Raw genomic sequence first — 18,116 nt, forward strand, 5'->3', positions numbered from 1 at the left:
ACTTTTTGCTAGTAAACATTCAAACAATTTCCAAAAGTGTCAAAGAACAGAAAGATTATTCCTGGCCAAAAAAAACATAAATAGATGTGACTGTGGGGAGAACGACAGGTGCAAGAATAAAACTTCTGGTCAAAACTATCTTGAGAGGAGATGCATAAAGCTGCAGGGATGAAGTGAGACGTGCAGGAGATCACAGACTGGAAAAAAAAAAAAAATGGGTTTGTGCAAAAATAACCCAGTCTAATCTACAGTGTGTCTCGGTTGAAAATATCATCGGGCTGTTTTTGAGTCGGAGCTTAGAGTACAAAAAAAAAAATCTCTTTATCTCACCAGAGCACACAGAGCAGCTGGATTAACACAACTGTGAACTCAGAATACACTGGTGCTCACATCTAAGGGTTGTCTGTATAGAAGGAGTATGAAAAAATAGCATGAAAAAGCAAAAATAAAGCTTAAGTGAGACAAAGAAGAGGGGAATGCACTTCTTTAGGCAGATCTGTGACACAGTGAAGGACACACCACACGATGTCCTCTTAATGACCTTTTATAGCTGTAGTCAGGCCCCAGAGCCACAGACATGTACCAACATCAGGACCGTCCTCCTCTCTACCAAATCAACACAAGCTTTACTCTTCATCATCATCAATCCACTCTTCATCATCATCAATCATAAAGAGGACAGAGTTTAACTATCAGTGAAATATAATAGTCTGTGCAATCTGCCAAGGAAATCAGAAAACATGTTGAAATAAAATAGAATTGACCGCTTTATGACAGATTTTTTAGTACAAATCAGTAAAAAAAAAAAAAAGATTTCTAATCACACTGTAAGGTTACATCATTTAACATGAGTTGCAGTGTTTTTTCCACTGAAGAGTAGCTTAAAAGCTAGTATATTTCTGTCCCATCACTCAGTTGTCAGTGATTACTTATTAAACTCAAGCACTCAGTGAAAAAGCTTCTCATGTTTTTTGTTTTTTTTTCTTGGTGAAACTCGTCTCACTCGCTCTATTGCAAAAGGATTTTCCTCCCAAATACATGGCTGTGAGTGTGTGTGTGTGTGTGTGTGTGTGTGTGTGTGTGTGTGTGTGTGTGTGTGTGTGTGTGTGTGTGTGTGTGTGTGTGTGTGTGTGTGTGTGTGTGTGTGTGTGTGTGTGTGTGTGTGTGATGTACACGTTTGTTAATGGATGTGTCAGGGAACTCTAATGCTGGCTTAGAGCCACTGTTACTTAATGTCACATCTGCAGACATCAGTGGCCAGTTTACCCTAAAGCTCAGCAGATGCACAAAGTGCTGCAAAAAGAAGACGAGTTAAACAATCACAGACAGGAAACAAAGTGGAGGAGGAGGAGCTTTTGGATTCAATGGCTGTGTGAATTTCCTCGTCTATTCACTGTCATCATGGCATCACAGCCACAGCTGATGTGATCTAAGGCAGCTGAGTGCATATCCAACCTGGAGCACATTGTGACCGTGATGAAATACACTTTAAACCACAAACACTGACATTATTCAACACTTGTTTTTTACTATTTCAAAGCCCTGCTCTATATTTTTAACTGAGCTTGATTTCAGGAAATGTTTTATTCAATTTAATTGAATTTTTCAAATTGATTTCATTTTTTTCCCCCAAAGTAATTACATTTTTTTTTTTTAAATTAATTTAATTTTTTTCCCCAAAGTAATTTCATTTTTTTCAAATTAATTTCATTTTTCCCCTCAAATTTATTTCATTTTCTTTTTTTTCAAATAAATTTCATTTAATTGTTTCAAATTATCCACCCAGCCTTTTTCTTAATTAATTTAATTTCATTTAAATTTTTCACACATTTCGTTTAGTTTGTTCTTTAGATACATTTACTTTATCCATCCATCCATTTTCAGACCTGCTTTGTTCTATTTCAGGGACGCAGGGGAAAATTTCATTTATTCTTTTCAAATTAATTTCATTTACTTTTCTCAAATTAATTTCCTTGAATTTTATCCAAATTAATGTGATTTCATTTCTTCATTTTTGGGCTTTCACACAGTATACTAGTATACACAATATACCCAGAGGTCATTTTTAACCTAGGAAGAACAGATGCTTTTGTTTTCATGCTTTACTGCACGTTCATATGAACCATGTGACCTATATATGGTCAAATGAGGATGCATAAAGAAGTTAAACACAGTGAAATCTGGGTAATGCATTCGCTAAAATACAACATATTAATCGCCTTATTTAGAGTAAAAAAAGTGCAGGTCTAAGCTTTACAAACAGGACCTAGCACTGTGTTAGTGAACATTATACACATGAATATCATCTTATCATGCGTGTCACCTTGCTGACATGGTTTAGGTTAACCAGCTCTCCTTTATCCAGTGCCTGGGTGTAACATAGACGCTGCAGACATAGATAAGGTGTAAACAAACAGAAACCCGAGGATGGAATAGTCAATTAGTCACAGGCTTCTACAACATGTACAGTTAACACATGGATCACTATGTTTGTATTCTTGTGTGTCTTATGAGGTTTTAAACCATTTTTTTTTTTTCCCACGTTACACTGATGGTAACACCTTAGTAGATTGTTTTGTTATTCTCTTCTTCATTCAGAAGTTGTTGTTTTTTTTAATTTTTTTAAGTTTACATTTCTGTGCAGGTTATTGAAGTTTTTTACACAAAACTTGCTTATTTATATTTTGTCGACAATTTTGGAAGCTTGTTAGAAGAGGAAAAGGGGAAATCAGATGACTAGTTGAGTTACAGTGAAAAAGAGCGACCCATTGATTTACAATTTATTTTATAGAGTTTTAAACTTTGTGTGCTAGACCTCTTCATATTGAACTGACTGGAATGCCTTAAAACATTTTAAGGGATGTCCTGGCAATGTCAACACTAAAAAGGACGTAAAGTGAGCCAATTATTCACTAGATCGGAAATCAGCAACTTTTTGACTTTTTGTATTCCCTCCTCCTTGCACCTTAGATGTCATTTTTTCAATGTGTGCTCAAATAAATAAATGAAAATGAAAGGTGGCCCATGCTGAACGTGTAAATCTGATTACTATATCTCTGAGGCAAAGCTGAAAGCTTTACACAGGGAAACATCGCTTTAGATTTTCAATCAATTTCAGATTTTAATCATTTTTGACTACTTTTAACAGTGCAAGCCAACAATTTCACACCTCCTCCCTATAGGAAGAATACTCCCAAGTTCAACAACAGCAAAGTGTAAATATTCTGCAATAAAACAACACTACTGCTAATGGTGTTACTGTTCATTGTGCATCAATAAAAAAAAAATCACCTAAGCTTTAAAACAAGTTTTTACACACTCTGAAACTGTCCTAATGTCTTCACAGCAAAGGAAAAAAAAAGGACTTTGGATGAAGGAAGTTTAACGTCTGCAATGGAAATGTACCAAATGTGACCAACTGTTTTAATGTCTTCAACTAGTGACTATTTTAAAGGCAGAAATGAGCATGCAACACCACATAATGTAAGTAAGTAATGTGGTATTGCTGCATAATGTTTACAAAATGTCACAATATTTCACATGAATCTCTAATAGCAAAAAAGAAATAAATAATGCAATGTGTAATATACATTTTCATGCATTTTGTGAAAAACTATAATAGGCAGTGGTTATTACAGAATGAAACATATTATTGTAATTATTCAATAAAGCAACCCCACATTTTTTTAAAACTACAATTTGCTAAAAGAAGAAAAAGGACGACATGAAAACACACATCATTACAAAATGTGAATGTAATTATGCCATGAAGTAAGGTCCTAGTATTACATATTGTCAAGTTATTTCAAATGTGACGTGGAGTTGCAGAACAGGTAAGGTGTTACTACAGCAGGTGTTACAGATTCTCACTCAAAAAGAAATGAAGCATATTCAGTATAAAATATTTGCATATAAGTGCTACATGTGTTAGAGACCTTTACTCTGGTGATACGGTGCATGTTACGTCGTCCATCAACAGAGCACCAAACAATACAAAGACATTCTTCATCTCTGCTGGAACTTCTTCTTCTCTGTCCTCGTGGAGACTCTTCATCCTCAGACAGTTGAGGAAGTTGACAGGAGGCACTTTGGGAATCTGTCAAAGAACAAGCTTTGATTTCAAACAGTATGTGAATATTTAAATCGATTAATTTCCCTGGAGGTACGGGCCTCTTCAATGCCCTCCTCGTCCTCATCCACATCCAGAGGTTGGTCTTGTTTCTTGACGTAACGCTCGTAGAGCACCATGACCACGCCCATCATCCAGGCCGACACGGTGCCAGCAGCAAAGATCACAAAGCCGATAACTACAAAAAACAGGTAGTCCCAGGAACCCAAAGTGGGATGGCATAATGTCCGAAGCTGGAGGCCCACCTCTCCAAGACGACGGTCCTCCATGTCAGAAGGTGAGCCGCACACTGTCTGACCTTCATCTGTCACACCAAAACACATCAAACAGAAATAGTGAGGACTGAAAAGTAAAACACTAGTTTACTTACTGCAATTTATTATAGATACATGTATTTTTGCTTATTTAAGTTCAGTTAAACAGAAATCCAGGCTATTGCAGCGAAAAACCAAACCAGCTCACAGGGTTTATAAGAATGGGCATTGTTGGGAAATTAAAATAAGTCAATGCTTTAAATCTTATTTATAAGTATATTTAGGAGGGACAGAACAGAGAGCAATGTAATATATTTTTTTTTAAATTGCAACTGATGCCATGTCTATCGGCCATCTAGCCAATGGCTAATTTGCAGACCCAGTACCAAACATGAAACTACTGCAAACTATACAATAAAATGGGTCTCTGCTCTCTAAAAGGTGACATCACTCTCCTATCATCCACTGAATCCATCAAAATGACAGATAAAATTAGGGTCTGAATTATAATTAGGTGGAAGCCACAAAACTATAAGGGAGGTGTTCACCACAAACAATCAAAAAAAATAATTGGCTCAACAGTCAAACACAATCTTTAATGAAGGCCAGCATATGGTGTAAAACATTCTCGGCTCACAGCCATTCTCAACTCTGCAGGTGCAGCAGATCTCCCTTTGTGCCAATCTGTAACAGTATTCATTTCAAACCCTAGTTGGAACAAAATCATAAATAACTGATTATTATATCATATTATTAATACCATTAATAAAGTTTTTTCCCATCCAAAGATTGAACAGGACCGAATTAAAACTTTACCAGCTTCATTTCCTGATAAAACATGTCACTTCTCAACGTTAAACAAGTAAAAAGTCTACATTTGAGTGTTTAGAAGTGCATCATTTTTATAGTTATTAACTTGCCAGTAAATTGTTGAAGTATGAGTAAGTATGAGTTATGGAACTGGACTCAGACAGGTACGTTATGTTAGAGTCTGTAATGCTAAATCGGAAATGTTTGCAACTTAAGTGATATATGAATTAGGGGTGTCCAGATCCGATATTGATATCGGATATCGATCCGATATCAGCCAGAAAACAAATATCTGATTTTATCGGACTGCATCTAAAATCTCCGATATTTATTATATTATATTTATTCAATTGTTGAATACTGTAGATATTATGTTGAGGGTTAAAATGTATGTAACCAATTAGTTAATAATAAATAGGTCAGTTTTTCCTCATACCTACTGTTGCTGACTATTGTTCTCTGTTTGAGTAACATCAGTTGATCAAGCCTTTTCTAACATTCCACACTACAAAATAAGTCATAAAAGTGTGTATGATTTGTGCCGATATCGTATCGAATCGATATCGGCCAATGCTCAAGGCTGTAATACCAGGATTGTATTGGAAGTTGAAAAGTTGTATCGGGACATCCCTAATATGAATACATGTTTATACATAAGGTAAAATGTTTCACTTGTTTTCAGTCCAACACATCCATAGTGTGTTTTAACAATCTGAAGTCAAACAAATCTTGTCTCTGAAATCCCACATAAAATAAAATGACATAAGTTTACACGGAAAGATCAGAATTCGTCTGAAACGATGTCTCACGGAGTGAGGTGATAACATGAAAAATACCGGGAACAAACTAGAACAAAATGTAAAAACACGTATTTGCATCCGTCTATGGAGACTCCACAAAACTTTTCTGAAAATGCCAACAAATGAAGTGTTTATAGCGGAGAAACAAACATCTTGTTTTTGAGCAAATGATGTTTGATTTATTGATCTATGAGGCCTACACTATGGAATAATATGATAGAAAATTACAATTTCCAGCAACTTTCAAGAGAACCAATGCATGAAGTAATTCTGAGTTCATCCCAAACACTATATTGACAACCATTCTGACGGGTTATAAACACAGACAGCAGGTTATCAGGTGGCAGAGAAATCGTCTTCTCATTGAGAGGTTGCAGATTAGCATCATGGCAGCTCCTTTAGCTTTGCTTTCTGTGAGAAAGAGGTTGTTTATGTGAAACACTTCAGAACTCAAGTGCTCACTACAAGCACTCAGAGGAGGAAAATATGTTTGGTTTGGTTTACATTTCAAATGCATGCAGTAGTTAAAAAACAGCAACATACTGTACGATCGATCTACTAAATGATACGTAAAATCAAAATAACCTGCTCAGATTCTACTCGTTTTCTAGATTAACGAGAAATTAGAACTACACCACTGATTGTTCGACTCTCTCTGCACACGTTTTCCTTCACTGTCAGAATCAACGTTTTAAAAAAACCCTCTGAAGTTGGTGGGTGGTGTTTATGTGACAGCAGGAGAGTGGGATCCTGCTGTTGCTTCAATCACATCACATGACAGTTCAGTTTAATAGGATGACTAGTACTACAATGTGTCTGTCCCCTATGTTTTATTCATTCTGTGCTTCAATCTGAGCCTGCATCCTGCTCAAAGATATGAAAACACGTCTAGAAACAACAAGACGAGGAAAGGAAAGTCTGCTTCACTGAGCTCCAACTAGCAGAGAAAACTCTGATCCTCCAAAAGCTGCTGTTGTTCTCTCCACTAAATATGCAGCCATAGACATAACTTCACCTCTGTTATCAACGCATATACAATCCTCTTTTCCATAAGATGAAACTTTTCCCTCGTCTGTGTGTGTCCTTGCAGAATCAGCTCATTTGTGTGAGTGCACATGTCTCTGAGTGTATGAGCCTATAGTAGCAAAATAAGGAAAACCTTCCAGCTTATAGCGTCACCCCCCATCCCACCCATCCCCCTCCTCTCTCTACCCAAAAGAGCTGGCATCAAAGCAGAGGGCTTTCCCTCTCTCCTTCCCTCGTGCACACTGCTCTATTTCTAGATGCTTTTGTTATATAACAGACAGAGTGCTAATCTAACCACGAGAATCTGTTGGTTCCTCCTATAAAAGGTTGATTTCTTCTGCTTCCGTTCTCGCCCTGATTTGCTGGTATCTGGTGCAGTGTTCCCTGAGGAGAGAAGCGTGTCATGTTGCATGAACCAGGTGAGATGGAGATGGAAGAAAGCGAGGAAACAGCGAGAGACAGAGCTCGCAGCCAAAGAGCATCTGCACCTCTCCCTGCTCTCATACTTAGTCACTGAAAGAAGCTCAAACTCCAAATGCAACAAAGACAAAAGGCAACAAGAGGCAGGAAATGGGACAGCTCCTGCAGGACTGGATTTAGACTCAGTGTAAGGTGTGTGTAGTGGGGGAAGCCTCTTCAGTTATGGCTTTGGTGTTAGAATTATCACTGGCTTCATGCTCACTATTAATAGCTGCTGCCCTTTTCTACAGTGACACATCTGCATCGATGCATGAGTAGAATGACTCAAACATAAGAAATGTTACTAAATATCAGACACAGGGACTCAACAACAAAGAGAAATGGTGCATTTTGTGATCTATCCCATTAGGGCAGGGGTTCTCAACCTTGGGTCAGGACCCCATTTGGGGAAATTAGGTATATATTTTTTAACAATTTGAGCCCATTTTTGCTTATATTTTTTACCATTTTTCTGCAACTACACCAAACTTGCTATAATACTTCAATTCCTGCCACTTCATCAAATTTCAATGCTTTTTCTGCAGATTTTTTCCACTTTCAAGACATTTTCACCACTTTTCCTACCTAATGGTACACATGTTGACCCATTATTGTCACTTTTAACCTCTTTTCACCATATTTCATGCTTATTTTTGCCAATTTAACCACATTCATAATACGTCATGCCTCGTGAATTCTTTGTTCCAAGATTGACACTTTGAAACCTTTTTTCCACTTTTTTCTGTCCATTTTTGGTCACTCTAATATGCAACTTTTAACCAATTTCTGTGGTTTTTAAAATCCCATTTCACCACCTTTTCTACCATTTTTGGTCAGTTTTAACCCATTTTATTTTTGGTTAAAACAAGGATTTACATACAAGGATTTATGTAAATACATACATACAAAGGATTTACATTCAAGATGACTATATACTATTGCACAAATAATAATAAACTTCCTGGGTAAGTTTATTATTTATATAAATAAATAACTGTGGTTATTGCAGAACAATGGACCATCATTTTGCTGACTTTATGGATGGGCTCCAAAAAGCTCTCCCCTTTATTCCTCCTTACAGATGGTCTCCACATGTTCTTCAATCTTCATGCCTGTGTTCAACCACCTTCAGGTACAGTGGGGGTCCCCGGTCTCTGGTTCCTTTACTTTGGGATTCGTGGGCTGACAAGGTTGAGAACCACTGTTTTAGGGGTCGAGCTTTGTGCTTTCTGTGAGAGATTTTTCTGTCTCTGCTCAGATTTTAAACATGTTTACTTCAGTTTATTCCAAAGTTGTAAAAAGCTACAACTGATGAACAAAGCTAGCAGAATTAAAGTAAAAAAGCTTCCCGTCTTTGGATCTTCTTTCACACATCTTTGTTATTTGATCGTTTCTATGCTGTCGCGCTTCACTGCTACCACCACCATCACCACCATCGCGCTCAATGAAACCTGAGACCAGTTGGAGGTCAGCACTAAGCTGCATACAACGCCACAAGATTGTTACCTCTCATCCATGCTCAATGTTTACCCTCCTGTATCTGACGTAGGCACCAACAAACATAAAACAGGTAGTAAATTTCCATCTCCATCTTATTAAGTCTTTTAGGTTATACTTGTGTCCTAGTTACACTGAATTGAACTCTGGATTACATTTAATTGGACCAAGAGGATTAAATAGGTTTGCAATTTTGTTTTGGAAACATAAAGGTATATACCTATGTCTCTATTCTTATTAATATGATACACAATCAGTCAGAGTGTCTTTTGTGACTTGAATAAACTTCCAACTTTGAATGAATATATAGTGGATTGGATATTTTCCTTTTAAGAAGATTAGAGAGCTGATTGTATTGTATGTGGCTGTAATTACAGCCAACAGAGTGTTGAACTTTACTTTGTGTTTACAAGGAGGCCAGGAGTACTTTTACCATTTGGAAATGACCGGACTGAATAACTTGTAAAGTAATAATAATAATAATAATAATAATAATAATAAAGTGTGTCAAAGCGTGAGGTAGCATTGCAGCCATTCACCAAGAAGGTTGTCGGTTACATTTTACAATCTTTCAAGAGTTTTCATGTTCTCCATCAACATGCACAGATTTCCTGACATATAGTCCAAATATGTGTGTGTGTGTGTGTGTGTGTGTGTGATGTAATGGACATTATACCCTACATGGCCCACGGTATAAGGATATATGCTTCAGTGCTTTGCTAAATTTAATTAAGGAGTGAAAAAACTGGTGGGATGATGGTTTATCAAAGTATCTGAACTGAATCTTTTCATATGAACCTCAAAAACCTTTTTTTGGAAAAAAAAAAAAAAAAAAAAAAAGTTGCCTTAATTCTAGGATGCTACTTGTTCTAGATGCAACTCTCTGTGGAATAAATACAAAGACAATAATTTAAAATTTGGTCAAGCACACTCAAGTGTTCTATGTTTGTCTTTCACAACAAAAGCCCTGAATATAATTTGTACATTTGCAGTTATAAACTTATATTTGTTGCAGTGTATTTGCACATTGCTAAGTTCTCTTTTATCACAGAGACAATAGTGCCTTGCATCGACAGTAGCTATAATGTGCATAAAAATGAATGAATAGAGGCTTTCTTAAATGTGTAATGTTTACTCCATATTGATGGTATTATTTGCTCAAACCTGAACTTTAAAGTTCGGTAGTTGTTCTGGGTTGTTTTTCTTTAGTTTGTTATTGAGATGGAGTCTCCATGTGTTTACATAAGTGTTCCTTAAACACATCACAGCAGTGCTCATATGGACAGGTGATGTCTATGTCCACACAGATGGTGCCATTACATAAAGTAGATGAGGTAACAGACAGACTGGACCTTGGAACTTGAAGCTCTCCAGGTGGACCCACAGGCAGAGGTCCTCGTTGTGGCACTCGCATCTCCAGGGGTTCCCACTGAGCCCCAGGGAGCGCAGGGAGGGCAGCCCGAACAGGGAGCTGATGTTGAGGCTCGTCAGGTTGTTTCTGCTCACGTCCAGCACCTGAAGGGCCGCGTTCTCCACAAAAGCGTCCGGGTGGATGTCAGACAGCCCCGGGTTATCCGTCATCCTCAGCATCACCAAACTGCTCAGGGGCCCGAACGTCCTGTCCTCGATCCGGGTCATGGTGTTGAAGGACAGGTCCAGGTAGGCCAGCTTGCGGAGGTTCCCAAACGTGGACTCTGAGATGTGTGTGAGAGAGTTGTTGCTGCAGTCCAGGTAGACCAGGTCAGAGAGGTAGTTCAGAGCCAGAGGAGGAAGCTCCACGATCCTGTTGTTGGAGATGATGAGCTGACGCGTGGCCAGCGGTAAGTTGGAGGGGAAAGTGTTGAGGTGCTGCCCTGCGCACTGGACCACCAGCTGATCGTCGCACACACACCTGTCCGGGCAGCCTGGGGACGTGAACACCCCCGTGGAGAAGAGAAGAAGCACAGCAATCCGCAGAGGTTGCGCGCTCTGCTGCGGAGCGAGACGCATGACACCGCCGAGGGCTTCATCCACTCCGATCCTACCGAGTCACAGTTCACAGCCTTCATTGATACATCCTCACTAGGTTCACCCCAACAATGAACCAAAAACAAAGCCAAACCATGTGAGTTCCAGGGGAACCCTCCCGTGCGTAATGGATCAGTTCATTTTCCCTTTTCTGAATCCAGCGCGTGGATCCTGATGAACAGATGCCTTCATAGTGGTTCAAAATTCACCAAACTATGGATTTATCCTGATGGCAGAAAGAAATCCTCTGAGAGAGAAACGTCAGCTCATGATCACGGTCAGTAGATCCACTGCTACGGACACAGCTGGTCCTGGACCTTACATGGGGAGGGGGAGGGGGGAGTTGGAGCTAGGGGGGAGCTTAGAATATTAAATATTCAAGACAGCAAAGGTGACTTTTAAAGTTACCACAGGATTTACTTTTATAATAATAATGATGATAATAATAATAATAATAATAATAATAATAATAATAATAATTATAATTATAATAGAGCTGCAACCAACAATTATTTTTGTAGTCTACTAATCTATTATTTTTTATTATTTTTTCGATTAGTCGACCAGTCACGATTATTTTTCTGTTTTGAAGCACATATTATTTTAACACCTGCTTAAATTCTTCCACCTGTGAACGTGTCCCTGTTGTACTGTGTGACAGCATGTTTTACAGAGGAATTAAAACAATGACCTAAACCATGTATTTGTATTGTAGTTGTTATATTTAATACATAAAATATAATCGAAATCACAGTAACATTATGAATACATTCAATATCAGAAACTTAAAGCGTAAGTTGTCTTGAACAAAGTAGTAATAGTAAACAAAGACAGTAAATAAGTCACTTTAAAAAGTTGGAACTAACCAGCAGGTAATGAGGTTTAACACTAGAAGTCCCACAGAGGTGTCAAATGAACTTTTTACCTATAAAACCCAGAGAGGTGTCATTTGACCCAAAGAGAACACAAAAATTATTTATTTTTAATGACAGTGTGGTGTGAGAAATGTGCAAAAGAACAACTGTGATTTGTTTTCAATGGTTTTTATTTGTGTAAAAAAAAAAAACAAACAAAATAAATAAAAATAACGATAATAACAAAGCAACTGTGCACATATTTAGAAGAATCTCCTTCATCCTCTTATTGAGACTCGTGACATACTTGGCACTGCCACGGTATCTCTCTCCTACATTTGCCACATGTGTATTTGTGGCAATGAACACATCGCACAGTTGCGCGATTGCTCTTGCAGCAATGGTTGATCTGACACTTAGCCCTTTTCCCAGGGCCAGGTGTAGGCGGTTGTTGTTGGCGCAGTTGCTCTTTGAGTGCCTTCTTTTCACTCACATGAGAGTTAGCCAACTCTCTTGCTAGCTGAACCAGGAAGTCCACCCGTCTCTCCTGCACCCCGGTGCATGCTTGATAAAGCAGATGTGCATTGAGTGCCGCCATGTCGATCATGTTGTAGAACACGGCGACTGGCCATCGCCGTGTTCCTGTGCGCACACTGTACTCCCGCACCATCTGGTCCATCACATCCACTCCGCACTTTGTGGTGTTGTATTGGGTGATGGTGTTTGGCTTCCTTTTGATGGTTTCCTCAGTCTCAACCATGCTGTGCATGCTGCTGAGAATGTAGACGGTCTTTTTTCGTTTGGGCGCATACACCGTCAGCGTGGCACCAGTGGTGGAAAACACCTAAAAAAGAAGAAATTGTTGTTATTATAGCGGTTTTAAACACAATGACACACTCAGAGGTGTTGATGGAATAAAAAAGACCAACAACATACCTGAGTGGTGAATTCCTTGCGGTCCATCTTTCTAGTTGACTGAGGAATTTCCCGGCGAATCTTGTTGACTGTCCCGAGGATGGTGGTTTTCCGGCTTTGCAGTCGTCGTGCAAGTGTCAGTGATGTAAAGAAATTGTCCGTGGTGACCGTCCTGCCTTTGTCCATAAATGGTTCCATCAGCTTCATCACCACACTCTCAGAAAGTCTCTCCTCACTGGGACGACTGGGGTCCTTTCCAAGATATGGGAGGACATTGCAGATGTACTTTGTTTTCAAATCACAAGCCACCCAAAACTTTATGCCAAATTTGTCGGGTTTTGTTGCAATGTACTGCAGGAAACAGCAGCGAGTCTTCGATGGGAAAAGCTGTTCATCAATTGTGATGTGTCGACCAGGGTTGTAGCATGTGATGCAGTTGGTAACAAACGATCCCCACATCCGAAATTGCAGCAAACTTATCTGTCTGCACTCGCTCACTGCGCGTGAACATGTCATCAAATCGTAGGTGACGCATGATGTCTTGGAAACGGTTTCGTGACATAATTCCAGTGATAAGTGGGTTTCCCAGGCATGCTGACCAGCTGTCACGCAGAGATGGAACCTTGGTCACCCCCCTCAAAATAATAACAGAAATAAATGCCATTAGTTCATGGAGGATCATGAACCAGTCCGTCTGCTCCGTTTGCCGTGCATGCTGAATAGTCCATTCTTGAATGGGACGGAGCATGCCAACAGTAATGAAACAGAGGAAGCTCTGAAGGCGACTCCTGATTCTTCTTCTGGCCTTTGCTGTTGGCTCTCCATCTGCAGCGTACGGTTCCATTGGAGTGAAACGGAGAATTGTACCCACATGTTCTTCATGCCACACTGTGCCCTCTTTCGCCGTCTCTGTGGGCTCACTCTCCAACCGAGCTCTCTTTTCCAGATGAGGAGCAGTCTCGTCATCTGCAATGTGAACAAATTCAAATTATTCTTTTCTTCGGTTTTAAATAAAAATAAAGTCAGGAAATGAAAATAGGATGTTTGGGAAATCTAACCTGAAGACAGCTCAGAGTCCGAATCCGAATTTGGCTGAAGGTTTATGTCCTCTCCATCTGAGTCACAAGGGTTTGCATTGTTCAGGATCAATTCCAACGCTTCTTGAGTGGTAAACCTTCTCTGCATTTTGAGTAGAATAAGTGTGGAGTGTCAGCAGGTGGAAGCAGCCAGCTATTTATTCCCCACAGCACAAAAGGCTGCATGACAACATGGTATTCCAGGGGTGTCCAATTCCGGTCCTCGAGGGCCACTAATCAGCACACCTTATTCAAATGATCATCCAGCTCTGCAGAAGCCTGATAATCATTTGAATCAGGTGTGTTGGAAGAGGTGACTCTGTTTCTTTCAATGTTTGTAGTCTGTGTTTGTTCTCCCCCAGCATCAAGCAGAACGAGTTAATAAACGGGGCATTGTGACTTTAGCTTCCAGGGCACTTCCCCCTAACATTCCAGACTTCCATTGTTAGAGTCAGGCTCTCCCCCCTGCTGATTTCTCAGGTGATTCATTTACAAATGAATAGATGCAAATTGTAGCCATCAGAGTCGTCAGTTTGGTCCTAGAGTTCATTTGACCCTGCTCTGGGACTTCTGGGGGGATATAGAAATCCCTGGGACTTCTAGTGTTAAACCAATCACAGAGTTGCTTGTACTTAAATCAAGTCCATAAAATAAAATAATAAATAACCGAATCCAATAAACAAACAAAACACGTGTCCGTTCAAGTTGAAAACAAAAATAAACAAAACTGAATTATTATTATTGTTTGTTTTTTTGTTTTTTTTTTTAGCAAAAGTTCATTTTCCAGTAGTGCGCATGCGCATAAACAATGCATCCCAGTACGCCATACCGGGGCTCCGCTGTGTTTCAGTTTCGGGTGTCCGTGGATCTCCGTCGTGCTTTAACGACTGAGAGCTGAACTTCAGTGTTTACTCTTAAAGTGTTTCACTGCTTTGTTTTTGGTCAAAAGTTCTGAAGCATTAGAAACTGTAGGTCGCATTAAGGCGGGCATACACTGTGCGATTTTTGGGCAATTTTGAGCCAATTTTTCACTCGTGCGTCTATTTTTTGGGTGCGGGCTGAGTCTCTGTTAAATCGTGTGTCTTGCATTGTGAAGTTTCCATGGGGTCACGACGACAATCAATTAACACCTCACGACCAGCTACCGATCAGCAATCGTATTGTCGCAAGAAAATCAAACATGTTTGAAATCCCGGTCGCTCCTTGCGCGAACACCGTAGAACTGCTGTAAAATTGACGAACCGTACTGCCCCCTTCTGTCCAGCCAGTTCCTGGCCCATCACATTGCCGCGTTTTCCTTTTTTGAAGCACTTTTTGCTGAGATTCGCAAGTGTCTATCCACGTCTTCTTCTTCTTCTGTGTCATTGGCGACGCTTCAGAGTTCTTCTTCTTCTTCTTCTTCTTCTTCTAATTTGTACGTTGCATTTCCTTAAACAAGACCCCCAGGTGTCATGTATGGCCCGTACAGTGTGAGCAGTCAGGTCGTGTCAGAGCGTCGGTCCGTACAGTGTGAGAACATGAATCGTGAGTTGCGCACATTTGTACTCTGCCATTGAGTCGCGCAGTTTGAGCTGAAGCTGAATACAACGATTGAAAAAATCATGCAGTGTATGCCCGCCTTCAAGCTTCTTAAGATTTTTCCTCTTTCCACCATTCTTCTTCACCGTCTACTTGCGCAAAGTTGGTGGCGCAACACTGCCAGCAGTCAATGTAAGGTACTGCAGCAGAAAGAAAGAAAGAAAGCTGTCGCGGGCTGGATTCTTATCATTCATTTACAAGATTAAATGACGCGTCAACGCTATAAAATTCGCGTCAACAAATTTTTAACGGTTATGTCGACTAATCATTGCAGCCTTAAAAAAAATTCATAAAAGATTCATAAAAATGTAATGTTTGTAACACAGAGAACAATACTGTCTCCCATTTACATTATCCCATACAGGTTTGATTCCAATAATGAATGTTATATTATTATGACGATAAGACGTGACACTCTGGACAGGCTATGCATTTATTACAGAAATGAAGGACACAGTTTCACTCTAAAAGGTCAGGAATATCATTCCACTCAACATTCCTGTTTTGTATTTGAAAATTCAATTTACTAACAATTTAACTCGTGCCAATGATACAAATGATTGTGCCAATGGTTATTGATGGCTTTATGGCGACATCTAGTGACACCTACATGGTAATGTTTTGTTACGTCATGCATCCTGTTTATACTTATGTTTACTTTTTCAGCCTTTGCCCCAAAAGTGTTGTTTTCAGCATTTGTCGGAGTGTATTTGTTCCTCTGACACATAATGGAAATAACCTGCAGCTCAGTGAGATCTTAATGCCATCTGTCAAACTTTGTTCAAACATAACCATCTCATGCTGCAATCGGAAGAAATGTACTAATTTATGAAAACGCTATATACTGGATGATGTAATCTGACAAAAAATAACCGTGTTCCCCATGTTTCCTTTTAATGTTCAAAGTAGTAATAAAAGCAACAATCCATGAGGCTCATGGCCAAAATTAATTCTGATGATTCTGTTATGTTTTAATTATTATAGTCTGCAACCCAAGATAAAATAAAACAACATCTGACATTATTTGTGATGAATAACACATTATGTGGTAATTTAGGGAGAATAATTATGCTCTTATTTGTGAGACTCAGAATACAATTATGAATTTTGTATTTTATGAGAAGGTTTGAAACTCTGTTAATCATTTTTATTCAAGGGGGAAAAAAAATCTTTATCCTGAAAAAACCCCAACCTGTAGCACATCGGGCTACCCATTGCCAGACTGCGTGACGTGTTGCCAGATGCAGCAGATAACTTCCCGTGCCAAACTTTAAAGAGCTTGAACAACCAACAAATACGTGCTTTTCAAAACGTTTTCTGACTATTTAAATATAAGAGCTGCACCAAAGCATGACCACAAAAACCCTCAAAACACAAATGCATTTACCATATATCGTTAGGGTTTACCAAACCAGTTTAACAAATTAGAGGTCGACCAATATGGGATTTTCGAAGGCCGATGCAGATACCGATTAAAAAAAAAAAAAAAAATCAGTCGAATGCCAATATCTAAAGCCGATATTTGAGGCCGGTATACTTTTTTTTAAAGTACATTGATTATGAAAGACAATTGAAACACCCATATGATATAAATGTATACATTAGAAATTAAATTAAATACACCAATAGAACTCTAAATAATACTAAATATACCCGTACACAACCAAGTAGAACAAAAAGTACAGGACGGGTAAGTACGACAACAATATACAATGTGCAAATAGTCGGTTTAAAATATTTCAAGCTTATTTCTTAACTTAAGGTATCTTGTAATTAAGTTCACAAAATACTTTAAAATATAGAATCAAACAGTAACCTGAAAAGTGGTTAGGTTAAGGATATTTGATCAAGCAGTCTTATATTATATCCTTATCCTATTTTATCGGCTTTTTATTTGTAAGCCTATTGGCTTCTACCTCTCCCATGCACATGCTATTATTATTATTACTTTTTTTTTTGTATATTCATACTCCCGAATGGATGTTTTTTTATGTTCTTTTTTTCCTTTAATGGCTACTCTAAAGTTCTAAATAGATCGATTTATCGGTCGACCTCTATTTGAAATAACAGAAAACCAACACCATATTAGTGGAATAAGCATGAAAAATATACAGGCTGTCCATACCAATGCAGAAACACACTGTATACCAGTCAAATTAGTTAATCCATGGAACAGTTGCAGCAAATAAATTAAAGTCTGCAGATCACTAAAAAAAGTTCAAGTTCTTTTTTTTTTTTTACAAATCACATTTTGAATGGATGCCAAAGATGAGCGATGTGTTTACTTTCTGATACACTTTCTTTTCTTCTGTTTAGTTTTTCTACACATGCTTTACAAGATTAAATTAAAAAGAAATGCAGAAAAGCAACAATGGAGGGGTAGGACTAGATAATATTAACTTCATCCTGCACCCTTTTCAACAAGGTATCTAACTTGCTATGAAGCTGTCTTTAATTTCTTTGTATATTTCTGTGTATAATAATAATAATAATTATTATTATTATTATTGTTATTATTATTATTATTTTTTCTTTTAACCTGTTCAAATAAATAAACAAAGGTAATTATAGCTGAACGACCAAATCATGATACATTTCGCCTGAAACGATTTTATTCCACAAAACTACATTCAAAACAGCCTATTGAGGCGGAAATCTGCCGAATTTGGCAACCCCCTGCTGCCACGCCCTCGGTGTGTGTTTGTGTTACG

At 38.6% G+C, this 18,116-nt stretch overlaps 1 protein-coding gene across 1 annotated transcript; it reads right to left on the reverse strand.

Annotated features, from left to right (window-relative positions):
• Positions 1–2,324: 2,324 nt before the first annotated feature.
• On the reverse strand, positions 2,325–11,288 carry LOC114478705 (leucine-rich repeat-containing protein 52-like). Its single transcript, XM_028471864.1, has 2 exons — positions 10,328–11,288; positions 2,325–4,433 (listed from the first exon to the last, which is right to left on the reverse strand). The coding sequence occupies exons 1-2, from the start codon at positions 10,962–10,964 to the stop codon at positions 4,120–4,122; spliced, it is 951 nt and encodes a 316-aa protein (XP_028327665.1). The 5' UTR covers positions 10,965–11,288; the 3' UTR covers positions 2,325–4,119.
• Between the last annotated feature and the right edge of the window lie 6,828 nt (positions 11,289–18,116).

The sequence above is a fragment of the Gouania willdenowi genome, chromosome 17 (assembly GCF_900634775.1).
Source record: "Gouania willdenowi chromosome 17, fGouWil2.1, whole genome shotgun sequence".
Taxonomy (NCBI): domain Eukaryota; kingdom Metazoa; phylum Chordata; class Actinopteri; order Blenniiformes; family Gobiesocidae; genus Gouania; species Gouania willdenowi.

What these genes read in the sequence shown, in the direction of transcription:
- LOC114478705 (XM_028471864.1), bottom strand. Translation starts at nt 10,964, where the DNA reads ATGCGTCTCGCTCCGCAGCAGAGCGCGCAACCTCTGCGGATTGCTGTG. An exon ending in GGAGAGCTTCAAGTTCCAAG is followed by an intron (nt 4,434 to 10,327) that starts GTCCAGTCTGTC and finishes TTGGTGTGACAG; the next exon opens with ATGAAGGTCAGACAGTGTGC.